This window comes from Pseudonaja textilis, chromosome 1 (assembly GCF_049901715.1).
Source record: "Pseudonaja textilis isolate UNSWEBS1 chromosome 1, rPseTex1.2, whole genome shotgun sequence".
NCBI lineage: Eukaryota > Metazoa > Chordata > Lepidosauria > Squamata > Elapidae > Pseudonaja > Pseudonaja textilis.
Window position 1 is genome coordinate 222,760,064 of NC_141990.1, and position 22,304 is coordinate 222,782,367.

Sequence of the window (22,304 nt, forward strand, 5' to 3'; positions counted from 1 at the left end):
CGTACTTGGTTTCACTTAATGACCAAATTTCTGGCCTCTCTTGTGAAAAATGAGAAATCCTATCCACTATTAACAATAACATGTAAGTTTGTCTGACAACTGATTTCTTCCCTCTTGCCCTTCTCCCCCAGTTTTCTACTTGCTGGCCTTTTTTATGGCACCAGTATCTTCTCAAAATTCAGATATGGCTACTAGCTCCAAAATGTTCACGCAAATAATCTCAGGAAAAAGCAAACAGTTCATAAAAAGCACTTTTATTTAACACCACATATAAAAGTTCACACTTAAAATTTATCTTTGTCCTGTCCAGGGAAGGTGATGACTTCCAGTGACGTTTCCCCTGAGTGCACATGTATCTCTGCATGCCCAGAGACCAAAAATAGGCAAAAATTCTCAGAATCCCCATTCCAATGACCAATAACCCAGAAAACGGTTCTTTCAGCACAGGCAGCATGGATTGCAGTCTAAATTCTAGACCAGTCTGGATAATGAGTTCTGCAAAACGAAGCCAAAATAGTCAGAAAGTTTTACAGATTTGCAGTGAGGGTTCCCAGGCTCATGTTTCTGATCCATCACAATCCAGTTCTATGCACAATCCCAAACAATCCAATCCCTTTGTGTAACTTCCACCACAATCTCCAGCAGTTGCTAACCAACCAAAAGTGACAAGTGCAGGAATAGTCTTGAAGTAACTCTGGAATCTCTTAGTACAATAGAAAATATTCTGCCAGATTGGCCTGACTCATCTCTTAGTGCACAGGATAAGACCCATGCACAGTCAACTGAAGGCATTTTTATGCATCCCAGGATCTTTGATATGAAGAAAGGATGGGTGTCAGTTGCAGGTTCCAAAACTTCTAATGGCAGCAAAATTTAAAATTGTTATGAGCCACAAACACTGAAAGATGACCCAAGAACCACCCGTCTTAATCCCAAAGGAAAAGTAAAGTTGTAGTTGAGAGTCCTTCAATTCACTCCAGCACTTCTAGTACCGTCTTACGGAGAGCAATTGAGAACATCTCTTCCCAGGGCACACGTAGCCATTCTACCAATTCAGCCAGCAAGTCAGGACATTCTGTGCGCAAATGCCAAGTGCTTTCCACCTTTAAGACCTGCAAAAGGAAAGGTGGTGTTCAATTTACCAGGAATAGCCTCCATACTGACCGCAGTTAACAGGTCTCCGTTGGGAGAAAGGATATATTTCTAGATACAAGTTCCACTGCAAACTCAAATGGAGCTAAATTTCCCCAAGACCAGAGGCATAATTTGTCTCAAGCACAGTAAAAAAGATATGTAGAATTAAAGATAAATTAACCCTGCAACAATGCTCATGTTATCTTGACAACCCATTTTAATGGTACCCACACTTTAATATCCTAGAAGGAAACCTCACACGTCTTTTTTTTTTACCTCATCATAAAGCTGCAGCTTTATATCACAAGGGGAGAACCGGTAAAGTACCACACCGCTGATGCTGCTGATTGGCTCATTTGCTTTCAGCAGGATGCAGTCCTTGGGTTGTTTCTCAACATCACTGCTTGAGCCAGAGGAAGGCCGGACCTGTTGCTGATGATGATCTTCTTCCACCAGGAACATATTACTACGAGTACTCAGCAATGTCACAGGAAATGCAGAAGACCCTGGGATAAAAGAGTTGCTTGGGCCACTTATAAAAGTTCAGTGTACAAGATTGTGCTATATTTTTGTTACAGTTGAAAAAACAATGGATGAGTGTCCGTCATGGAGGCACTGATACACCCCAACACTCTAGAAATTGGAAAAATAGCTAAATACTATGAAGTTTTAAATTCCCAAGGAATATTAAAAACAAAACAAGAATTCAGGGACCAAGGCCTGAACATAGATTGGTGGCCGTACCTCCAGTTAAAAACAAGGTATAAAAAAGATTAGGAGGAATACAGAATAGAAGTAAAGCCAAATCAATTAGATAAATTTACAAATGAAAAATTAATTTCTAAAATGTATAATTACCTATTAGAGTTTGAGATGGTTGAGGAACTGGTGAAGGGCCCGATGATAGCATGGGCAAGAAATGTAGGACATAACATTGATTTGGAGGATTGGGAAAGAATTTGGAAAAATAATTATCTGATAACGAAATCGGCGGTATATAAAGAGAATCAATATAAAATGTGTTATTGGTGGTATCTAGCTCCTTTGAGATTGGCCAACATGTACCCCAATCTAACCCCAATTTGCTGGAAATGCAAACAGACACCGGGCGCCTTCTTCCACGTATGGTGGCTTTGCCAAAAATTAAGAAATATGGGGTAAAAATATGAACATGGATAAAAGAAATTACGACCTTTCAATTAGAATTTAAAGCAGAAATTTTTCTACTAGGGATAATAAAAGGTGACTATGCAAAAGAGATAAAATATTTAACCTTGCATATAATTACTGCAGTGAGACTAGCCCTCGCACAGTGTTGGAAAGGAGACCTTATGCCAACAGAGAGCTTAATAATACAAAAAAAAATCTACAGTTGTGCTGAAATGGACAAACTTAAAAGGAAAGGAAATTAAAATTAAAAGGAAAGGAAGACTCAAAGTATTATACAGTCTGGGAAAACTGGTACAAATGGATAAACAATAGAAACCAGCAAGTAAATGAATAAGGAATAGTGTAAAGAAGTTAGTGTATGAGTAATAACCAGAAATATGAAAGAAGTATTAGAATAATGTTTGATATATAAGCACCATCAAATTGATTTGTAATGTGTACAGTGTGTTGTATTTTGTGTTTATCTTTTGTAATGTTTAATAAAGTTTGGTTTTTAATTTAAAAGAAAACGGGTGAAAGAAAAAAAAGAAAAAGCAATGGAAGGAACACACACACACACACGCACACACTCTGCAATCGTCATACCTTGAATGAGGTATGTCAGTAAGTAGAAGAATGGTCTGGTTGCGCCACTTGCAGCTTCTCTTGAAAGATCCTTATCAATCAGCGGCCTACGGCATAGGTACAAATAATTAGCAATACATCTAGTATGGTCACCTTCACTCACCATCCCTTGCCTTGATTAGCCTCTTGTAGAAATTGAACTTCCTACCACTACATCTCTCAGGCGTGCCACATCAACTCCAAGCTTACTTACTGACACAGTTTAAAAGCAACAAGCTTCTTACCATAATGGGTGCTGTGAGTTCATTTCTACCACAGTGATGTCTGGGATTTTACTCCTGCTTTTTGTTGGCAATTCTTCTATGAGGTCTGCATGAAGACATTAAAAGAAACCTTGATAATGTAAGGTGAATCTTTCAGCAAAAAGGTATCAGGACTAGACTGTTGCCTCTGAATTTTAACAGTCTGTAGATGTCTACTGATACTAGTGCTTAGCAATACAGGTTGTCCTCAGCTTAGAACAGATGGGACTGGATTCATAATCACCGAGAAAAGCATTCGTTAAATGAGACACCCAAGTGACTGCTTTGCTCAACTACTGCAGTCCTGGCCCTCCCGGTAGCAGCCGTTAAAATGATCTCCTGAGGTCTTAAGCAGATGGAGCAAAAGAACTGACTGCCAAGTTCAACTCCCCTATGTATGCAGAAGAGGACTGCTCCAGCGGATTGAAGGAACAGAGGTCGCATCTTCAGGATCTGAACTCTGTTTCTCCACTGCATGAAAGGAGGTCAATTCTCCTCCATGCACAGAAGGGAACTGCTCTGGTAGGCTGCAAGAATGGAGCTTGGATCTTCAGGATCTAAGCTCTGTTTCTGCACTCTGGTATAGTTCAACTCTCCTTGGTAGGAAGCTCTTTCAGCCAGCCCCAGAGGTGAAAGGAAGTCCTTTCAGCAGAGAGCACAGCTTGCAATCTTCCCTGCTGGCTTCCCCATTGATTTTCTAGGGAAGCTTGCAGATAACAATCACATGATCACAGGTGTTTGGCAATTGGTTGTAAGTGCTGTAAAGCACCCTTTCCGAGGCTGTTGTAACTTCGAATGGTTGTAAACACCTGGGTGTAAGTTGAGTAGCATGCATACTATCTTCAGACGGGTATTTTTGGCTGACAATCAAACAAAAAACTTAGATCGTGAACATAGCCCAATGTCTTTCCTTACATGTCAAACATTGGAGAAATCTTCTGCAGTGGTTCTGGTTGCGAAGCAGCAGCGTGTAGGAGACAGAGGGATTCACAAACTCCACATGCAAGCTTTGATGACATAACCCCACCTCTAAGCAAGAGAGGTCAGACAGGAAGTGACAGTCTCCCTTCTTCAGCCAATTTGATGGTTGTCCCCTGGCAGATGAACCAAATAGCATGTCATTATATAGCAAGGTAATGTCTACTCTACCAGGAAAAAAAATAGAGGTTGCTTATTTGGCAAATGATAGCAGTGAGAACGATTAATTGTATTTTTATCAGTTTGGGAGAACATATGCTTCTGCAACAAACCACTATATAAATGAACTCCTTGTTCTCCCGTCCAAGGTATGTTAAGTGGTGATCAAACTCATAATGTTCTTAGTATGCAATTTCCTCCTCAAAAAGGCTCAATTGGCATATATAACAAATCTTCAATTTCAATTTTTTTTTTGACAGGCTTTTTGCTATGCTTAAATATTAATGTGTTAGGTTTACTGCACTGGAATTTTATCTTGTTTTGAAGACTGTTCTTAAGAATGGAACAGAAACTAAAAGGGAGAGGAGAGACAGCTCAGTGATATAGTAACCATTTGTATGAATAAAAATCCCAGTTCAGCTGCTAGCATCTCCTGCTGAAAGATCTCAGAAACCAAGCGATGGAAAAATTCTCTTCCCCACAATTACAGTATCTGATTCTGTATAACGGAGATACAGACAGACTGATTAGTTTTAAGACTGGTAGCTATAGAATTGTCAACTACCTTCAAAACAAACTTCTAAGTGTACAGATATGGCCCTAAAAGAGCACTACTCACCTTATCTCTCCGGTTATCTCCAACACATGAAGTTGGACATCGGAAGCCACCAAGAGGGCCAGGAACTCCCCAGGCCGCCCATTTTTCACGACCGCTACCTAGAGGAGCATGCTAAAATAATTATATCACAATAATTCCAGGTGTGCTCCCAAAAGCAACTTTATGGAGAATTGCTTTTCATACCTTGAGAAAACATTTGAACTCTTCTGCCTTCTCAAAGACTTCCATATCTAAATAAAGTTTTAGCCTATGGTCCACAGAGAATAAGTCTCGCATGCCTAACATACTGTTGGTTGCTAAAAAAGAAAATATTAAGAATTAATAAATTGGTTTCAATGAGTTGTGTGATCAATAGTATCATTTAAGCTGACTTAGGGCTTTTATGCAACTCCAGAAGCGGAATTTTCCAAGCTGCCACACTGAATTGTGGTCACTTGGAAAATGGCAGCTGCTTTCAGAATCACATTGCACATCCTCATGATAAAACAACCCATTCTGCTTCTCTAATGCTCACACCACCTTAGGAAAGCAAAACAGGTCGCTTTCTTGTGCAATGCAATTTGTGAAGTGGCCACCATTTTCCACACACAAGGCAGATGAATTTGTTTTTTGTGACAAATTCAAACATGCAATTTTCATTCACACTTTTTTTTTAAAGTAGACTCTTTTTAAAAGTACAAAAATTGCTCCCAGGATGCTTCTGGGGCCATAGATAGCCTATCTAGCATTGTTAAGTGACTCCTACATTGCAATCAATCAATCGATCAATCTCCAACCATTATTTTTGTTTGTAGCAATCTGAGAATGATGCAAATATTCACTCAGACAATAGAAAATGTTGGTGTTTCAGAGTTGTAAGGGGCTGCAGGCATGCCTGTTTTTCTTTTTTGCTGTTTTAACCTGCTTTTATCACTGCCAATTTGTATACTATTATTATTAAAATTTTAGCAATGCTTTATACCCTATACTGAACAAACCTAATGGGTGCATTCTAAATACAGTAACAATTGAAAATCATTAAAGGCTTTTAAAATAATAGCCATATAGTGCTTTAACTACCAGCAGATGGTGCTCTTGTTTTACTGATGATGCAAAATAACCATATGTTCACACAGGAATAAAATGTCGAGGTTGCTTGGAGAGAAATAATTTAACATGTGGATTAAACTGGATCCGAGTAGAGGATGTTGCCATGGTTTCCCATGGCTGTCGCTTTCCTGTGATTCCACAGACTTATACCACATCGAGGCCCATATTAGATGTTAGTAGGTAGCTACTCACGGGGACTAAGGTTCCAGTGCTCCTCATGCTCTGAGCTCAGGGACAGCTGGGAAGGGGTGTGACCACGGGAAGGACCATAATGGTAGCTTCCCATCAAGCTTCCTCCATTGGTATCTGTGTGGCTGAGGGAGGAATATCGACTCTTGGAGCTCAAATCCTTTCTGGAAGCTTCTACTCCTCCTTCAGAACTGCGAGAACTGGAATGGCCTGCGCTACCATGATCATTACTAAGTTCTTGAATCTGGGTGCTGGAACTGGTTCCTGTTTCAGAATGATTGTCATCACCAATGTAAAATTTTCCGGACTCTGCCTCTTGTTGGCTTTCATTGAAGCAATCCTGAGAAAACACTAGAGCATTCGAATGCCTCTCACATGGTATGATTACCACATGATCACTAGAGCAACCAGGGCAGATAATGGTCTCACTGGAAGCAGCAATATCTGAAGAGACAGGAAAACCATTCCATTGCATCACATACTTAGTCCAATAAATCAAATATCAGGTTCTTTCCCAAGTCCTCATTCCCCAACCAATCAAAAAAACAGCCACCCAGCACATTCTGCACTGTTCTTTAATCTCTAGCCAATTATCTCAAGTGTTTTATTGAGTTTCCACGTTAGCTTTTTACATACAATCCTGAACAAAGAACATTTTTCTCAGTAATCGAATAGAATGTCAGAGTATTTTCCTTCTAAAAGAAATCCACTTAAATATTGATGCAAATATATACAGTATATCAAATTATGCAATGTTTTACCTTAGATAGATAAGCATAAAACCAAACAAAAATGATGTTCTTATATTTTGCTACATTTATTCCCTTTTTTCTCTAGGAGCTCAAGGTAACTTATTTTGGATCCTTCCTTCCTTCCTTCCTTCCTTCCTTCCTTCCTTCCTTCCTTCCTTCCTTCCTCCTTCCCTCCCTCCCTGCCTGTAAATTGATTTAGAATGAATGACAGTGGAATTAAGGTAGCTGAGAGCAGACCTGGGACCTGAGCTTGGTCACCCCAATCTTGGTCCAATACTTCATATGTTGAAATTCCACTGTGATGTATTCATAACGGAATACAGAATAGGGCACTAAAAAGCTAAAATGTGGCCTAATATAGGATAACTCAAAAGTTCCAGTTCTGTAGGGTATCTAAAAAATACAGTAGCAAACAAATATTTATGAGAAACCAGCCCAACTAATTTCAGATCCAAATTAAGACTCGTACATGGCTCTTGTTATCTGTCCGATCGCTAGTCTCACAATACAGTTTCCATTAAAAAATTAATTTTGACTGTAAATAAGTTAAAACTTGGCATATCGCACAGCAAAGCACCAGCTTAATTTTATTTCCAAAAATTAATCTTGGGTCAGATGGGCTTCATATGCTTTCTTGGAAAATAAGGATGGGTAGCAACAACTCTCGTTTGTTTACAGTATGTCTGTTTCCCTAGATCTTTATACACAGAAGACTAATTATTTTCTAATATTTCATTTGTAATATGTAAAGTGAAAGCAGAACATGACTCTCAAGAACACCATGAGAGCCAAGCAAATAAACAAAGGAATTACTGAAGAAATCAATCCAGAGTTTTCATTAGAGAAAAAAATGACCAGATTTAAATTATCCCACTTCAGACACTTTATGAGAAGACCTGGCTCTCTGGAAAAGGCTCTAATGCTAGGAAAAATGGAGGGAAAGAGAAGACAAGCAAGAGCACAGTAAATAGTCTCTGTTATGGTGGCCATGGGTCTACGTAGCACTGCAAGACACAAAATACCAAGTAAGGGACAGATCACCATGGAGAAAATCTAAGTGGTTGCTAAGGGCCAACAATGACCTGATGACACAATCAAATCAATTTTCGCAGAAAAGATAAGCAGGGATATGGGTGATATAATATTTTGTTTCATAATCCACAACACATGCTCAAAATTCTACGGGAGCTCTCTAGGCTTAAAAGGTTGGTGACTGTCGCCATCAGTCACGGACCTCTCACTCTTATTCCAACAGCAACAGAGAGGAATTATGTTGTAAGATAAAAAGGTATTAGCCTAAACCACACACCATACCTTGCTCAGACAAGGCTGTACTCTCTTTTGTAGAGACCTGTTTTTGTAGCTGAAGTCCCTGGAACCCAAGAAATTCTTGTTTGCATTTTAGGCATTGGAGCTTTGGACCTTCTGCCAATCTTCTGTTCTTCCTATTTTTCTCCAGAGTAGGTGCCAGCACTCTGAGTAAATCCTAGAAAGATCAGTAAGACTTGCATAAGTTCAAGAAAATAAATATTGTATTTCACATGTGATAACGTTTTATAACAAACATTTCTGAACAAAGAATGCCTACTATTGGAAGAGAGGATAAACAAGTGAAACACTGTATTAATTGCAAAATAAATTCTACACAGAAAAATGCCTTGTTTACAGAATTGCTTCAATAAGGTCCCTTCCAACGGTGTTATTCTGTTAAGTGCGAATGGTCATAATTGCCATAAATGGCTTAAGGATTAGAGATATTCACAAAAAAGAGACATTAATCAGTCATGACATCACAGGACCAATATGCAGCACTGTATGCAGAAGGTAGGAAGATGGGGAACTAACTATTAAGGACACTTTTGTCTTTATTTTCCTGTTGTGGACCTCCCATTTGCCAACTCAGAAGAGTTAGTGGATTGAAGCAATTACACTTCTCCGAAATTCATTAAGATTCAAACTGCCCCCCCTACCCACCCCCATAGGAAGACAACTTTCCATTTTAGAGTGTCTTTGTATTCACCTGCATACGCAATTCAGGATCATCATCCAATACTACATAACAACGTTTCTGACGCTCTTTGCTGATATAGTCGAAATAGAGGGTAAGAACAGGAAACTCACGCTCCAGGTCCTAGTTTCCAAAAAGAAATAGTTTTCCCATCAGAAGAAAATACAGACTCCAGATTTTTTTTTAAAAAAAAAAAAAACTTCACCGAGTATCAATACAGATACACAAAGTTTAGGGAGCAGTAAAAAAATCAGTGTCACAGCTACTCACTTTTCCTATGTGTCTGAGTGTCACCCAGTATCTTATTTGTGGCTGTTATAAATTAAAAGATTCATGAATTTATACTGTACATTTTGCTGTTACCTGCATTAATAATGAACAGCAACTTCACCTCCACAAGATGAAAAAAAATTCACAAAAATGATTTTTGTTCCCAGTTTCAAAGTAGTACTTACATATTGCCTTTCTGTGATTTAAACATAGTTCATTCTGCTTCAAAGATTGTCCACTTTAAGTAACAGACAATGAAGCCACGTTATACACAAAGTTATCATCCAAACAACTTACAAGAAACTATCATGGAGACCTCACTGAGATCCTACTACAATGCTGCTTATGGATAGCAATAGCAATAGCACTTAAGACTTATATATCACAGTGCTTTACAGCCCTCTCTAAGTGGTTTACAGAGACGGCATATTGCGCCCAACAATCTGGGTCCTCATTTTACCCACCTTGGAAGGTTGAGTCAATCTTGAGCCAGTAAGAATCAGTCAGCAGAATTAGCCTGCAATACTGCATTCTAACCACTGCGCTACCACAGATGATGTTAATTCTGGACATACTAAACTGGACTTGGGCAGATCAACCAATAGAATAGCTTGCCTTCAGAAGTTGTGGGAGCTTCATCACTGGAGGCTTTCAGAAAGAGATTGGACTGCCATTTGTCAGAAATGGTGTAAAGTCTCTTGCTTAGGCAGGGAATTGGACTAGATGACCTACAAGGTCCCTTCCAACTCTATTAATCTATTAAATCTTGTCAGATTGCTCCAGCAAAGTAAAAGAATTGAACCATATGCATTCTAATCATATTTGCAATTAATATTCAGGCAACAGAGCAGATCTAACCTATTGCAAATCCAAACCCATTCATTTTATGGATAATAAATTGCCGGGGATTAAAAATGTGGCAAGAAGCAACAATAAACAGAAAGTGGGCAGAGCCCAAATCATCAAGGCTTTCTCTACAGTTTCCAATTTTCTATAGCCACATATGCAGGAACTGCCAGATTTAGCTGTGAATTTTCTAGGTTTAGCTTTTAATTTCCTCATTCTAATGCAACCAATGGAAGTGGGGGAAACTAAGTTTTTGAAGCTTTCCTTCAAGGAGATAGCTTTCCTTCAAAATGAAAAAATATTTTGATTCAGTCTTGCAGTATATACGTTACAATGCAAGAATGAGAGATAAAACAAGACAGCAAATATATACCATCAGCTGAGTACCACTGACTCTTCTAGAAAGTGTCTAGATTCTCAAATCACTTGAAGCCAACACTAACTAAACAACAAAACTTGAAAAGTAAAAGCCATAAGCCACAACTTACCAAGCACTATGGCCAGATACACACAACTTGCTGTGCCAAAATCAAACCAAACATAGTACAGCTTAGCTTAGTATGTAAACCAGATCTGCAGGTATCCCCAGAATTAAGAATGCATTTACAGATGCAGTTAACCATTGAGCAATGACAAACTGGTCTGCAAGATAGTCTGTTATTATAAATCATGCATGGAAACAGCTAAAATCACCTTTCTTCTCCAGTGCATTTCCGATGTCTCTGCTTTCTGAAGACTTTGTAGTTCCAGCCTGTGTAAAACCTTGGCTGCTCTCAGCTCCACTTCCACAACATGTTGGGCAGTGACTCGCAGGAAGATCCAGTCTAGCTCTGGGTCGCCATCACCTTCTATCTGGCTTACTAGCACAGGCTGGCAAAGATCCACTGCCGAGAGAAATGTAATTATTAGCTCCCTCTGTTCAGTTTTAGCAGATCAGAATGCCTGAAATCCCAGATATTTAAAGACTAACTACAGAAACCACAAGGTTTCAAAAACCATGGAAAATGAGTCAGCTTTGAAATTTAACAATGATAAAAGATCTAAGCAAAGATACTTTTGTGGCAAAAATTCACAATATGATTTTGCTTGGGTTACAATCCTGGGTTTGGGGTATCAACCATCTAGTTGGAAATTGCATGTCAGAAGGAACTAGAATCCACAAACTAATTTCTAACATATCCTCATTTATATGACTGAACAACAGAACTCTTTATAAATAGCAAAGGAGAATGTAGTTTCATTCATTCTGTAAGAAATATCTCAAACACAAATAAGGTCAAAGACACAATTTGAGAATTCCTTTATCAAAAGTGGGATGTAGACTCTATCGAAGTCCAAAGTTTATCTGGCATTAAGTTTTGCATTTCTCAGTAAGTATTATTTGCTTGTGGGGGATGGGGTTGTCCTTCAAAGTGCATCAACAGCATGATTTGTTGAATGTAGATTTTTTTATAAGTTCACCGGATTTGACATCCCATGTTCTCTGGCTGTGCAAATTATTTTTAGTTTGTTTGGCATCACTGGAGATGTTGCCAAAACAGATGAGGGAAGCAATAAAAGCTCACTTGAAGAACATTCTATTAATAACAGTGGCAGATTCCAGAAATTGAGATTCCTTTCCTTGTGAAGGAGCAAGGAACAGAAACCCTCACCTGGTCACAAACTATCTCCATGATGGTTGTTCAGTACTGTTTACTTCAATGGGACTGAAACATATTAAACTTGACTAAAATGTGTTTTGTGTCAAATGTTGGATAGTTACAATTTTTTTCCTAGCAATCCCAGTATTAAAATTTAGATATCCTTATTTTACAAATTAGTTCCTGAATTTTGCATGAAATGACTACATACACTATTCCAAGGGTCTTCAAACTTGGCAAGTTTAAGACTTGTGGACTTCAACTCCCATAATTCCTGAGCTAACATGACTGGAGGAGGAATTCTGGGAGTTGAAGTCCACAAGTCTTAAAGTTGTCAAGACTTTGAAGACCCCTGCACTATTCTGATAATTTGCTACAAATTCCCAGGCTTACAAGTGAACTGTTTTTATCCTACAGGGTCACAGAACTAATTTCCACCAGAAGGATGTCCATAATAAGAACAAAGATACTTTTCAAATGGAGGGTTGCTCCCATCTCAGATTTCCTGATAGAAGAATAAACAAACAAACAAGAATTGGAGAAAGAACCTACCAATATGTTTTTTTCAATTCAGAATGACTACAAAGATGCTAAGAAGTTTGAAAGCCTCTGACAATTACTTTTAGTTAGAGCTGCTTGCCTGCTTAATTTCAGTGTTGAATTTTAATTGCAGCGCTTAAGTCTCTGTTCTCTTCCCTTCTCTATTCAATATCTCTTAATCTACCCCATTCAATTTTCTTCCCACTGCCTCTTTCCTTCCCAGTGAAGCAATTTCTTCTCTTCATCCATCACCAGCAGCAGAATATGTGTTATCTGTATGGTTTTGTGTGGTGTATATGTAAGAGAGAATGGTTGATATATGCAGATAGGAATCAAACAATTATATTTATAGGCAACTGTTCAGCAGCTATTTACTTAATATCTATTTGATGTCCTTTCTGTTGTATACACACACTGATACATGCTTTTCAAAAAATTTAGAAGTTTCTTTCATTTTAAAATAAGAATTACTGAGAAGCAGCTAGTTCTTACCTAAAATCAAACTAATTTCTTTTCCAATAGGGCCTAAATATTGTATATTAGGCTGCCGTAAATGCTAGAAACATCAGTAGATTCCTAATTAGAATCAAGAAGTTTCCAAGACTTTCATGTTATCAAGTAATTCACAGTGAGGAAGTTGAACCAACACATTTAGTTTCTATTCCAAATTATTATTAGTTAAGGAAAAAACCCTATTTATATGCTTTGAAATCAGGAAATCTATAACCACTATTTTCATATGAAAGCAGGAATCCTACGTATTTGTTCTTTCTATGAAAATTAGTCATTAACTGAAGTTTGGAAAAATATTTAAGAGGAATAATATATGCATTGCTTTCAAACTACTTCTTAGTCTAGAAGTCATATTTTGTTTCACTGCGTTTACCCTTCCCTATAAACTCAGGATTTTATAATTTATTTTAAAAATCTGAATGGGAATATATTCAGTTAAACTGATTGCTAAAACAACAACTTAGATCCAAAAACAAAGACATTGGCTATATGTGGATAATGTACAAATAAATTGGAATACAGAACTGAAATATACAAATCAATGGCTTGTGTTTTAAGAAATGCTAGAATGTTTCTTATTGTTTAAAAATGTATTTAGTCCAGTAAACATCCATTTTCTGACATATTGGACTCCTCAGCTATTGGTTAAAAAAGAATGGCTGTCATCTATTTATGTGGAAAGTATAATTAGTTTTATAGAACATTACTATTATTTATTAAATTTTTTGGCCACCCATCTTACCTCAGGGTAACTCAGGGCACCTTACAATGTTACTATATTTGCTTTGTGCATATCCGTTAGATATAATCCATAAGAACTAATTAATAATCCTTATTAATTAAAGTTTAATCCTATGGGGGGCCAGGTAAATTTGGCTCAATTAAATGTATCAGCTCTCTGACTTTGAGATGACTTTGTATTGCAGAAAGGCAAGATCAGAAATATGATTTCCATAGAGTCTAGGTTCTATTCACTGTTTTTTTTCCTAAATTACATATTTTTTGTGATAATAGTTGAAATGAAATTCAATGGTCTTGTTTGCAATTGTTATTATGTACAATATATTTATTTGTATTGTTTTAAAAATGAAATGTTTAAAATATTTCTCACATACTCATGAGTATGATACAAATACATACTCATATGAATATTCATACTAATATAAGTATATTAATATGAATGAATTATATATATATATTAATATGAATGAATAATACATTCATACTAATGTAAGTATGTCGCGGGCAGATACACGCCCGTGGGGGTGAGAAAATGCCTATGTGGAAATTTAAACATGTGAAGAGTCTCACTTACCCACAGAAATGGATAGTGGCCCAGGAGCAGCACTATTTACCTTCCAGTATTTCTTCCTGATCTTTATCTTCTTTAGCTATTGAACTATCCTTTTCTGCTGTTGCTTTGGGATTTTCCACTGCAGTTTCAGAATCAGGCACTTCTGGGTCTTTTCCTTCTGCAGCATCAGGAAGTTTCTGCTCCTGCATGGTGCTCTTGTTCTGCTCAGGTGTCCCACCTGAGCTGTCTAGAGAGTCTCCTGTGGGGCTGCTAGAGTGGACAAGAGACTTTGTGGGTCCATCTGCTTCTAGGTGTCGCCTATACTGGAGCCAATTTGCCCCAAAACGATCCCGAACGTTATCCATGCGCTCCATCTCTGCCTGATGCTGCTGAAACATATCTGTGAGAAAATAAACCCAACCGCTCCAAAATTTGAAAATGGTTTCATTGCACATTGTACTTACATGCAGTAAGAGGTCCATAGTGATTTAAATCTCACCTTCTGAGAGAGGCTGAGTTCTGTACTCATGCTCGGTGTCACTGGGCTCAGAAATACTGGCCCTGCGAACTTTAATTCTCCCCTGTAACAAAACCAAGTTATAGGTAGTGGCTAGAATTTATTTATTTTAGAAAATTTATACATCCTCGTAAGCCGCTTTGAGTTGTCATGTGTGAGCAGGCGGCAATATAATTTTTTTGCCGCCTGCTCGAACATGGCAACTCAAGGCGGCTTACGCGGATATAAAAACCATATAAAAGAAAGACAAAGAATAAAAAGAAAAATAATAAAATAATAAAATTGACCCTCTCATGATCTTTACTTTACTAAGTTATACTGACATCATCATTATGTCACGCCTCTGCACAGAAAGCAAGTTTTTTTTAAAAAGCATTTGGGATTCCAATCTGCTATAGGACTTTCAGCTCAAACATTCACCCTTTTAATGATTGGCTTAGCAACACTTCCAGCACTCCAACTTCTTTAAACAATTAAGGATATTTTCATAATGTTGCATAAATCATTACATTAACGTTAGGGCTTATTCAAAAAGAGTTGCTCCACTCTTACAGCTACTAAATGCACAGTACGAAAGCTCGCAGTGGAGAACAAAGGTTTCTTCTCTCTTTTTCCTCACCACAACCAATCCTGCCAATCCCAAACCCTGAAGTAGGTAAAATGGCAGAACCACCTTCGTTCTCTTCCGAGATGATGGTATGGCAGATGTGCTGTCTTTAGGAGACTGGCTATCACTTTGGTCTGCAGCATAGGAACTTTCCAGGGCATTCCGGTTTATCATAATTCTCTCTGAGCCTGAAGGGCAGAGTGGTTGAGCAATGGCACGATTCAGGTTTGAGTGGTGCTGGGGAGAAACAAAACCACAATAAGCTATAAATGGGTAAACAGATCTTTTCTGAGGCTTGGCCTCCTTTTTTTTATTACTAATATTACTTTAGGGCAAAATGCCACCTTAGCAATTCTGAGGAACTGTTTTGTATTACCACTAAAGTGAGAATCATCAGGCAAAAGGAAATAAAATAGAATTTGCTTGAATGGACAAAAGTATTATTGGTCTCTGCATATTCTACCATACAATAATGAAAACAGGAGAATGAAATTATTTCAGAGGAAAGGAGATTTTGGACCCAAATTTTCATTGTAATAGAAATCTGGAAAATAAACATTTATGTATGTCTTCCTACCTGTAAACTGGAGACAGACAAGGGTTCTTCATCAAGGAGGAACTGGTAATACAAAAAAAAAGTGTTAGTAAAACATTTACACATTCATTTCCTTGTCAAAATAAAGTTATATTCTATTTTCCACTTGAAAAATAGTTAAAAATAGGGAATAAAACAGCAAATAAAAATATTTTCCAACACTAGTATGTGGAAACTGCATGGTAATCACAGAAAAATAAAACATAGGAACAGAAGTAACACCTTACATTTCTTCTCCTCCACATAATGCCATATAAATCCTAATTTTTTCAGGAATCCCACCAACTCCTGAATATGCAAAGCAGAATTGGTGCTAACTCTGTGTTAGAGAAGTTACAATTAACTTTTCAGTTACAATACAAATTAAACACTGGGGCAAACTTGTTTCTCTAAACTAGAGTATAATATTTCCCTTTCTGGGAGATTGCACTTGTGTTTTATATTTTTGGTCTTCAAAGACCAAAGGAACTACATGTGGTCCTCATCTGACAACCTCTCATTTAGTGACCATTCAAAGTTATGACAGTACTGAATGAGGAGGTCTTTGTAATCGTGGCCTTTGTATCCCTGCAGTCACAGGATTGCGACTCAGGCACTTAGCAGTCAGCTTGCAATTATGGTGCTGCAGCATCCCACAGTCCTGCGATCACAGTTTGGGACCTTCACTGCCTGTTTTTGACAAGTCAAATCAGTGGGGAAGGCAGCAAGAGGTTGCAAACGGCAATCATATGACCGTGGGACATTGCAAATGTGCAGGATTTACCTAACAACAGCAACTGGGACTGACAGAACTGGTATTGTAAGTCAGCACATTCATGATATTGTGCTTCACAACTATGCTACTTAATGACAGAGGGCCCAATTCCAATTATTGTTGATAAGGGAGGACTACCAGTAGTGATACAATAATGTCAAGTGGTGCAGATAGGGCATTTTTTTTTCTAATGGAAGATTTGGGATATGTTACCACAATCACATTGTGGTATCATTATCACATTGATTTTTGATAGCATGATCCTGAGGGACTCTGGCAGCAAACAGGCTTCCAATTCCTGCTGCAATTTATCACAAAAACATCTAATAGCTAACAAAGAAATAGTTTACAGAGGAAAATGTAATATCCATTCAGAATTGAAATATATTTTACTTATGAACTATTTTTAAACAAAGAAATCTCATTTGAACAGTGTCTGATAATATTTCATAATAAACTGCTTTTGAAATATATGAACTGTTAGACATAAATTTTTCTATCTCATTTTAATTTGCACAAGTTTGTTTTTCTCCATTATTCTGTTTTGTTTTGTTTTGTTTTTGTTTTTGGGTTGGGTTTTTTTTTTTGTGTGCCTTCAAGTCAGTGTTGACTCTTGGCGATTGTCTGGATAAATCCCTGAAGTTTTCTTGGTAAGATTCCAGAAAAGCCTTGCCCTCTTTCCTAAGGGAGAGTGATGAGAGAGAGAGAGAGAGAGAGAGACTGGTCATCCAGCTGGATTCATGCCTAAGGTGGGACTAGAATTTGTAGTCTCCTGGTTTTTCGCTACACCAAACTGGCTCTCATCCTGGTCCTAACCCCATTTAATGCTTACATATTTTGCTGTCCCCTGTTGACTAATCATTTTAGTTCAACCTTTTGAGTATTCATAAAAAGCTGATGACATTTCTGAATAAACACATATTATCTGTCTGGCTGATACCATTTCATCTTATACCCTTATTAGCTCCTTTACTCAGCCATACAACTATGCTGCTTTACTGTTATTAGAAATATATAAACCAACTGCTACCTAAACACGGAACTATTGGCAACTGTTTTAAACAGATGTTTTCTCATACTGTAATTATGGGAACTGACAACACAGGCTGGATACTCACATTACAAGAAATAGCTCTAGGAGACAAATGTACTAGAGTAGCAAGATGGTGATTTGGATGAAACCATAAAGGATTTCCTTCCAGATGCAACTGAGAGAGGAAAAAAAGAACATTTATATTCACTGCGGCAAACGTGACCATCTGATTCCATTTTTCTGGGATTTAAAAAATAGGGTGTTGCTGGCTATCAACACTGGTTGGCTGGCTGGTAAAATTGCTGGCTATCTTTCCCAATATTCTCAAGGTAGCATGCATAAATCTCCTTCTTACCCTGGTTAAGAGATGAACCACAGGCCAAGTATCATGACAAAATCTGAAGCAAGATGCTGGGCCCAACTTTCTCACTACTACAGTACCCTTGTTTGCTCACCCAAGAGTGAATTCATCCAATACTGAAATGCTACCACCAATCGGTGCTCTGCAACTATTACTGACTATTCATATTCTCCAGATTGTGTAGAGTTTTAAACAGCACTTACTCTCAGTCACTGTTACCCCTGATTCTCCAGAATAACAGTAAATACTCACTCTTCTCAAGTTATGCAACCAAGCCAATGGTGCTAAGGCAGAGTGCTCCAGCAACAAGTTATAGGCAATATCTAGGTGCTGAAGATTTGGCAGTTGTTCCACACCTATGAAGAAGCAAGCAGAGTAAGTACCATCAGACGGAAGCCAACCTTTTTTCAACCTGTGTTTCATGTCTCCAATCTAGCCCAATATTTTATGAAAGGTTTTAGCCCTTTCACTATATCCTTACCACTAATGTTGGCTAGGTGGTTGTATCGGAGAATTAGGCTCATCAGTTTAGCCCGACTATGTAGTCCAAGTTCAGGCACCTTAGGCAGGAAATTATATGCCACATTTAAATATTCCAGCTCCATCAGTACCTGTAGAGAGAAGATGAAAAATCTCAGCAGTACTCAGTCATATTCTTCGCCATTCTCTTTTTCACACTGAAAGTAAATTCTCCTCGAATCAAGCTCAGTTCTTGGCAACTTCGTAACCATATGTCATTCTCTCAACAACAACAATAATTTTCCACTGCCTTCTTGTGGGATTTTTTTTCTACTTTCCAGTTTAGCCCATTAGTATTTCCTTCTCAGCATAGCCCTACTGATATTTCCTATCCAAATATAAACCCAAGTCCAACCTTGCATAGCATTGTGAGATCAGTCAAAGGCTACATGCTGCCACTTACCTGGCACCTCATCAAAACACATCAAAAGTGTCTCCCATCAGCTAGTTATATCTGATTAAAAGTGTTCATGAAAGCATAAAAGATTAAAGTCCTTGGCAGAGCACTTTTTATCTTAAAATATTTAGCTACTCTGCCAATGCTGCATATGACCTAACTCTGATCTAAGCCAACCAGCGCATGACAGCCACATGAGGCACTTAGAAATAAGTAGGGCAGTAACTACACAGCAAGAAGATGCTGGTGGCCAAAGAGGACTGGCAGTTCTCCCATCTGAGAAGCATTTAGTGCAATTGCTAATTTGTTTCATTATAATCCACAATTTCTTTATGAAGATACAGATTTTAAACACAGTGGTTTAGTGTTTAGGCAGACCCATTCAACCTGAAATACATTTGCTGTAATTCTTACAATGGGGAAGATTGTTTTGCATGGACTGCCCTCAACTCCTAAGATTATTTAAATAATCTTCTCCATTGTGGGCTTTCTTCTGAATGTTTTGGGCCTCCTTTCTCATGCATGTCAGCCATATGTTTGTGTGTGTGTGTGTGTGTTTATAAGAAGTGATACATAGGACCAGACATGCCTATCAAGAAAAAAAAAAATCAAGTTAGGGAACTTCCGGTTGGGTCCTGCTCGCCGACGGACCGGAATCTGCAATTGTCCGCGGCTTCGATCTGTGCTCTCCTGTCGGAGGACCCCAATCATCTGTTTTGGGGACCAGAACCACTCTGTAGGGGTGGTGAAGGGGGAGACCGCCAACTGAGTCGAGGGGAGCCACATCTCCCCTCCTTGGCTAGGCATACTCCCCTTCGAAGATGGCTGCAGTGGTGGTCAAATATGGCCACCCTGAAAAGGAGAAGCTAACTGGGACAAAGATTGTGCAGGAGCAGTGAAGAAGAGGACAGCATGAAACTCGGGCTAATCAAGTGCAACATTTAAACATAAGGTACCCCAGAATTAAAATCTTAAGAAATTTTTAAGAGAGATAATAAAAGTGGCGACCAGAGAAAGTGAAGAAAAAAAATTTTGACAGCTGAAAATGGCTCTGAACTTTGAAAGGAGGAAGCCAGAAGAAGATATCTGTTTAAATTGGATAAATATATGATTTTGGCACTAAATAGGCATAACTAAAGCTGAATTTGAGCATGTCAAAAAAAACAACAACCCCAAATCAGTAATTGATATTTGGATTTATTGGATTTTTGAATCTTAAAAGCCCTAGATAGAGAAGAAAAGGGGGGAAGGGGGGAATTTGGATACAACAGAGAGTGCCATCTAGTGGTAAAAGAAAATTTTTGTGACTCTTTATTAAAAAAAAAACTTGGCTCTTTTAAAAGTTGAATTTGATACAAAGTAGGTGAAACTTTGTTACAACAAAATAGAGACCCTGGAAAGTGGAAATACTGAACATTAAAACAAAAGAAAGAAGCAAGAAGAAATTACCTTGGGATGGTTTGGTGATTTTGGCATAAACTTAAATTTATGGATATTGGATTATTTGATGAATCTGGAAAAAACCTAAAGAGGAATTAATAAAAGCTGATCATTGAAAATAAATTCTAAAGATGTTGGTTGAATTAAATTACTGGACAATTGTGGACTTAAAGAGTAAAGATATATATATATATCTCAGAAGTGTTTAAAAATGGCAGAACTTTTTTTGGAATTAAAAATGGAACTAAGAAATATGAAAGAAATGTTACATGAAAGAGGCAAGTTGTTTGGTTCTGCCTTACAATTCTTAGAAATGGTGATTTTAGAGTATGAAGAACAACAAGGAGTGTCAGAAGAGGAGGAGCTGATTAAAGAAGAGGCCATCTTCAATGGACAACAGGAGCAACGAATATTAAAGGGAAAAGGGAAAAGAATGGGAATTAAAACTTGGAGATTTGAGGAGGCAATTAAAAAGGGGAATGTTCTGAAAACCAAACAAAGTAAAAGGAAACAGCAGAAAAGGGAATCACAGAAGGAAACTTTAAAGAGGGAGGGGTATAAAAACTGAAGGAGGGAAAAATGAAGGAAAAAAGAAGTAATAAGAAAAAGAACCAGGAAATAAAGAAATATGGAAATCGAACAAAAATGAAAAGAATTGTTTATTCAAAAGACATGGAGATAATGTTTAAATAAGGATTAAGAAAGGGATTCTGCAATGTGATAAGGTGTAGTATAAATGTATTTGAAGTAATAAATTATTTAGAAAGTAGAAAATATAGATTTTTAAAATGGAAAGATTGGAACTGATACTTTCTTATTAGAATACGGGTTTTTTTTACTAAACTATATACAGAGATAAATGGAATAAATGTGATAAAAGAGAAATTATGATGAGTTTATTAATTATGTTTAATGAATTTAAGAATATAATTGACATGAATTATGAGGATTGCTGTAATGAGGTTAATATCAGTTTTTATGATTAATTGAATAGATTAATTTTTCTTTTTGAAATTATAAATGATTTGATGTAATTGAAGGGGAAAGTGCCATGTGGAATCTGACTTAAAAGGTATATGTGTTATGTAGTTGTTAGGAGACTGTTATTCATTCTTAAGGTGATAATTAAAGTTAAATGATTACTGGGATTTAAAGAGGAACTAACCAAATGATCTATAAGGTATAGGATGGCACACTCTAATTGGTAATTATGGGGGAAACTTTTTTGAAATGTTTGAATTGAGATGGAATCTTTGAAATGATGAAATAAGAATATGCAATGATAGAAAATATGTAAAGTAATGATAAGATATGAAACTAAATCTGAAAGATGAATATGTAATCAAGGTTATGCTTGTATGGAAATGTGAAAACCTGGAATCATGCTGTTCACTAACAAAAGATGTTATTGAAATGTGGAAAAATAAAATAAAACTTTTTATAAAGAAAAAAGAAAAAAAGACAAAATCAGGTTAGTTTATTAGAGAAAGGCAAAGCTTTTTAAATACACCCCCCCTGCAAACTTTTATTTATCTAGTTATATAATTGCAACACCAAGTTAGGAAAAGTATATCCATCCTGCCCCTTAGGCCAAGAGGACTCTCATGTACTTCACCAAAGATTTCAAAGCACAAAACCAACTGGGAATACAGACCAAAAGTCACTTTCACCCAGAAACAATATGTAAAAAGTAAGTTCAGAATGGCATGAGGCAACTGGACTACAGCTTTAATCCCCTCGGTCTTTAAAGAATTCCAATTTTAGAGTAACCTGCTAATTCTCTTGTGGAAATGTTATTAAAATTTAAACTTTGCCTTTGTTGGGGGATATTATTGGACAGTACACAAAACACAACGCTTAAGAATCCTGCCTTATCAAATTTCACTAGCTTTCCCCATTGTTTTGCTTCAATATAAGAAAAAGATTATTAGATAAAGATACATAGGTAGACCTTGACTTACATCCATAAGTGGGACTAGAATTTCCATTGCTAAACAAGGCAGTCATTAAACTG

The 22,304-nt window shown here is 37.4% G+C and overlaps 1 protein-coding gene across 2 annotated transcripts in view; it reads right to left on the minus strand.

The window, feature by feature from the left end:
- Nucleotides 1-238: 238 nt before the first annotated feature.
- Nucleotides 239-22,304, minus strand: part of STK11IP (serine/threonine kinase 11 interacting protein) — a 33,817-nt gene continuing 11,751 nt past the window's right edge. For both annotated transcript variants that reach the window (XM_026707916.2, XM_087920637.1), the window contains 18 exons: nt 18,416-18,545; nt 18,187-18,290; nt 17,659-17,748; nt 15,769-15,810; nt 15,258-15,428; nt 14,567-14,648; nt 14,129-14,467; nt 10,774-10,964; nt 8,977-9,087; nt 8,271-8,442; nt 6,208-6,648; nt 5,110-5,222; nt 4,927-5,024; nt 4,086-4,264; nt 3,153-3,237; nt 2,890-2,975; nt 1,411-1,640; nt 239-1,112 (listed from right to left, as the gene is read on the minus strand). In XM_026707916.2, coding sequence (XP_026563701.2) covers nt 972-1,112; nt 1,411-1,640; nt 2,890-2,975; nt 3,153-3,237; nt 4,086-4,264; nt 4,927-5,024; nt 5,110-5,222; nt 6,208-6,648; nt 8,271-8,442; nt 8,977-9,087; nt 10,774-10,964; nt 14,129-14,467; nt 14,567-14,648; nt 15,258-15,428; nt 15,769-15,810; nt 17,659-17,748; nt 18,187-18,290; nt 18,416-18,545 — 2,805 coding nt within the window. In that variant the 3' untranslated portion in view covers nt 239-971. The remainder of the gene's footprint in view (nt 1,113-1,410; nt 1,641-2,889; nt 2,976-3,152; nt 3,238-4,085; nt 4,265-4,926; nt 5,025-5,109; nt 5,223-6,207; nt 6,649-8,270; nt 8,443-8,976; nt 9,088-10,773; nt 10,965-14,128; nt 14,468-14,566; nt 14,649-15,257; nt 15,429-15,768; nt 15,811-17,658; nt 17,749-18,186; nt 18,291-18,415; nt 18,546-22,304) is intronic.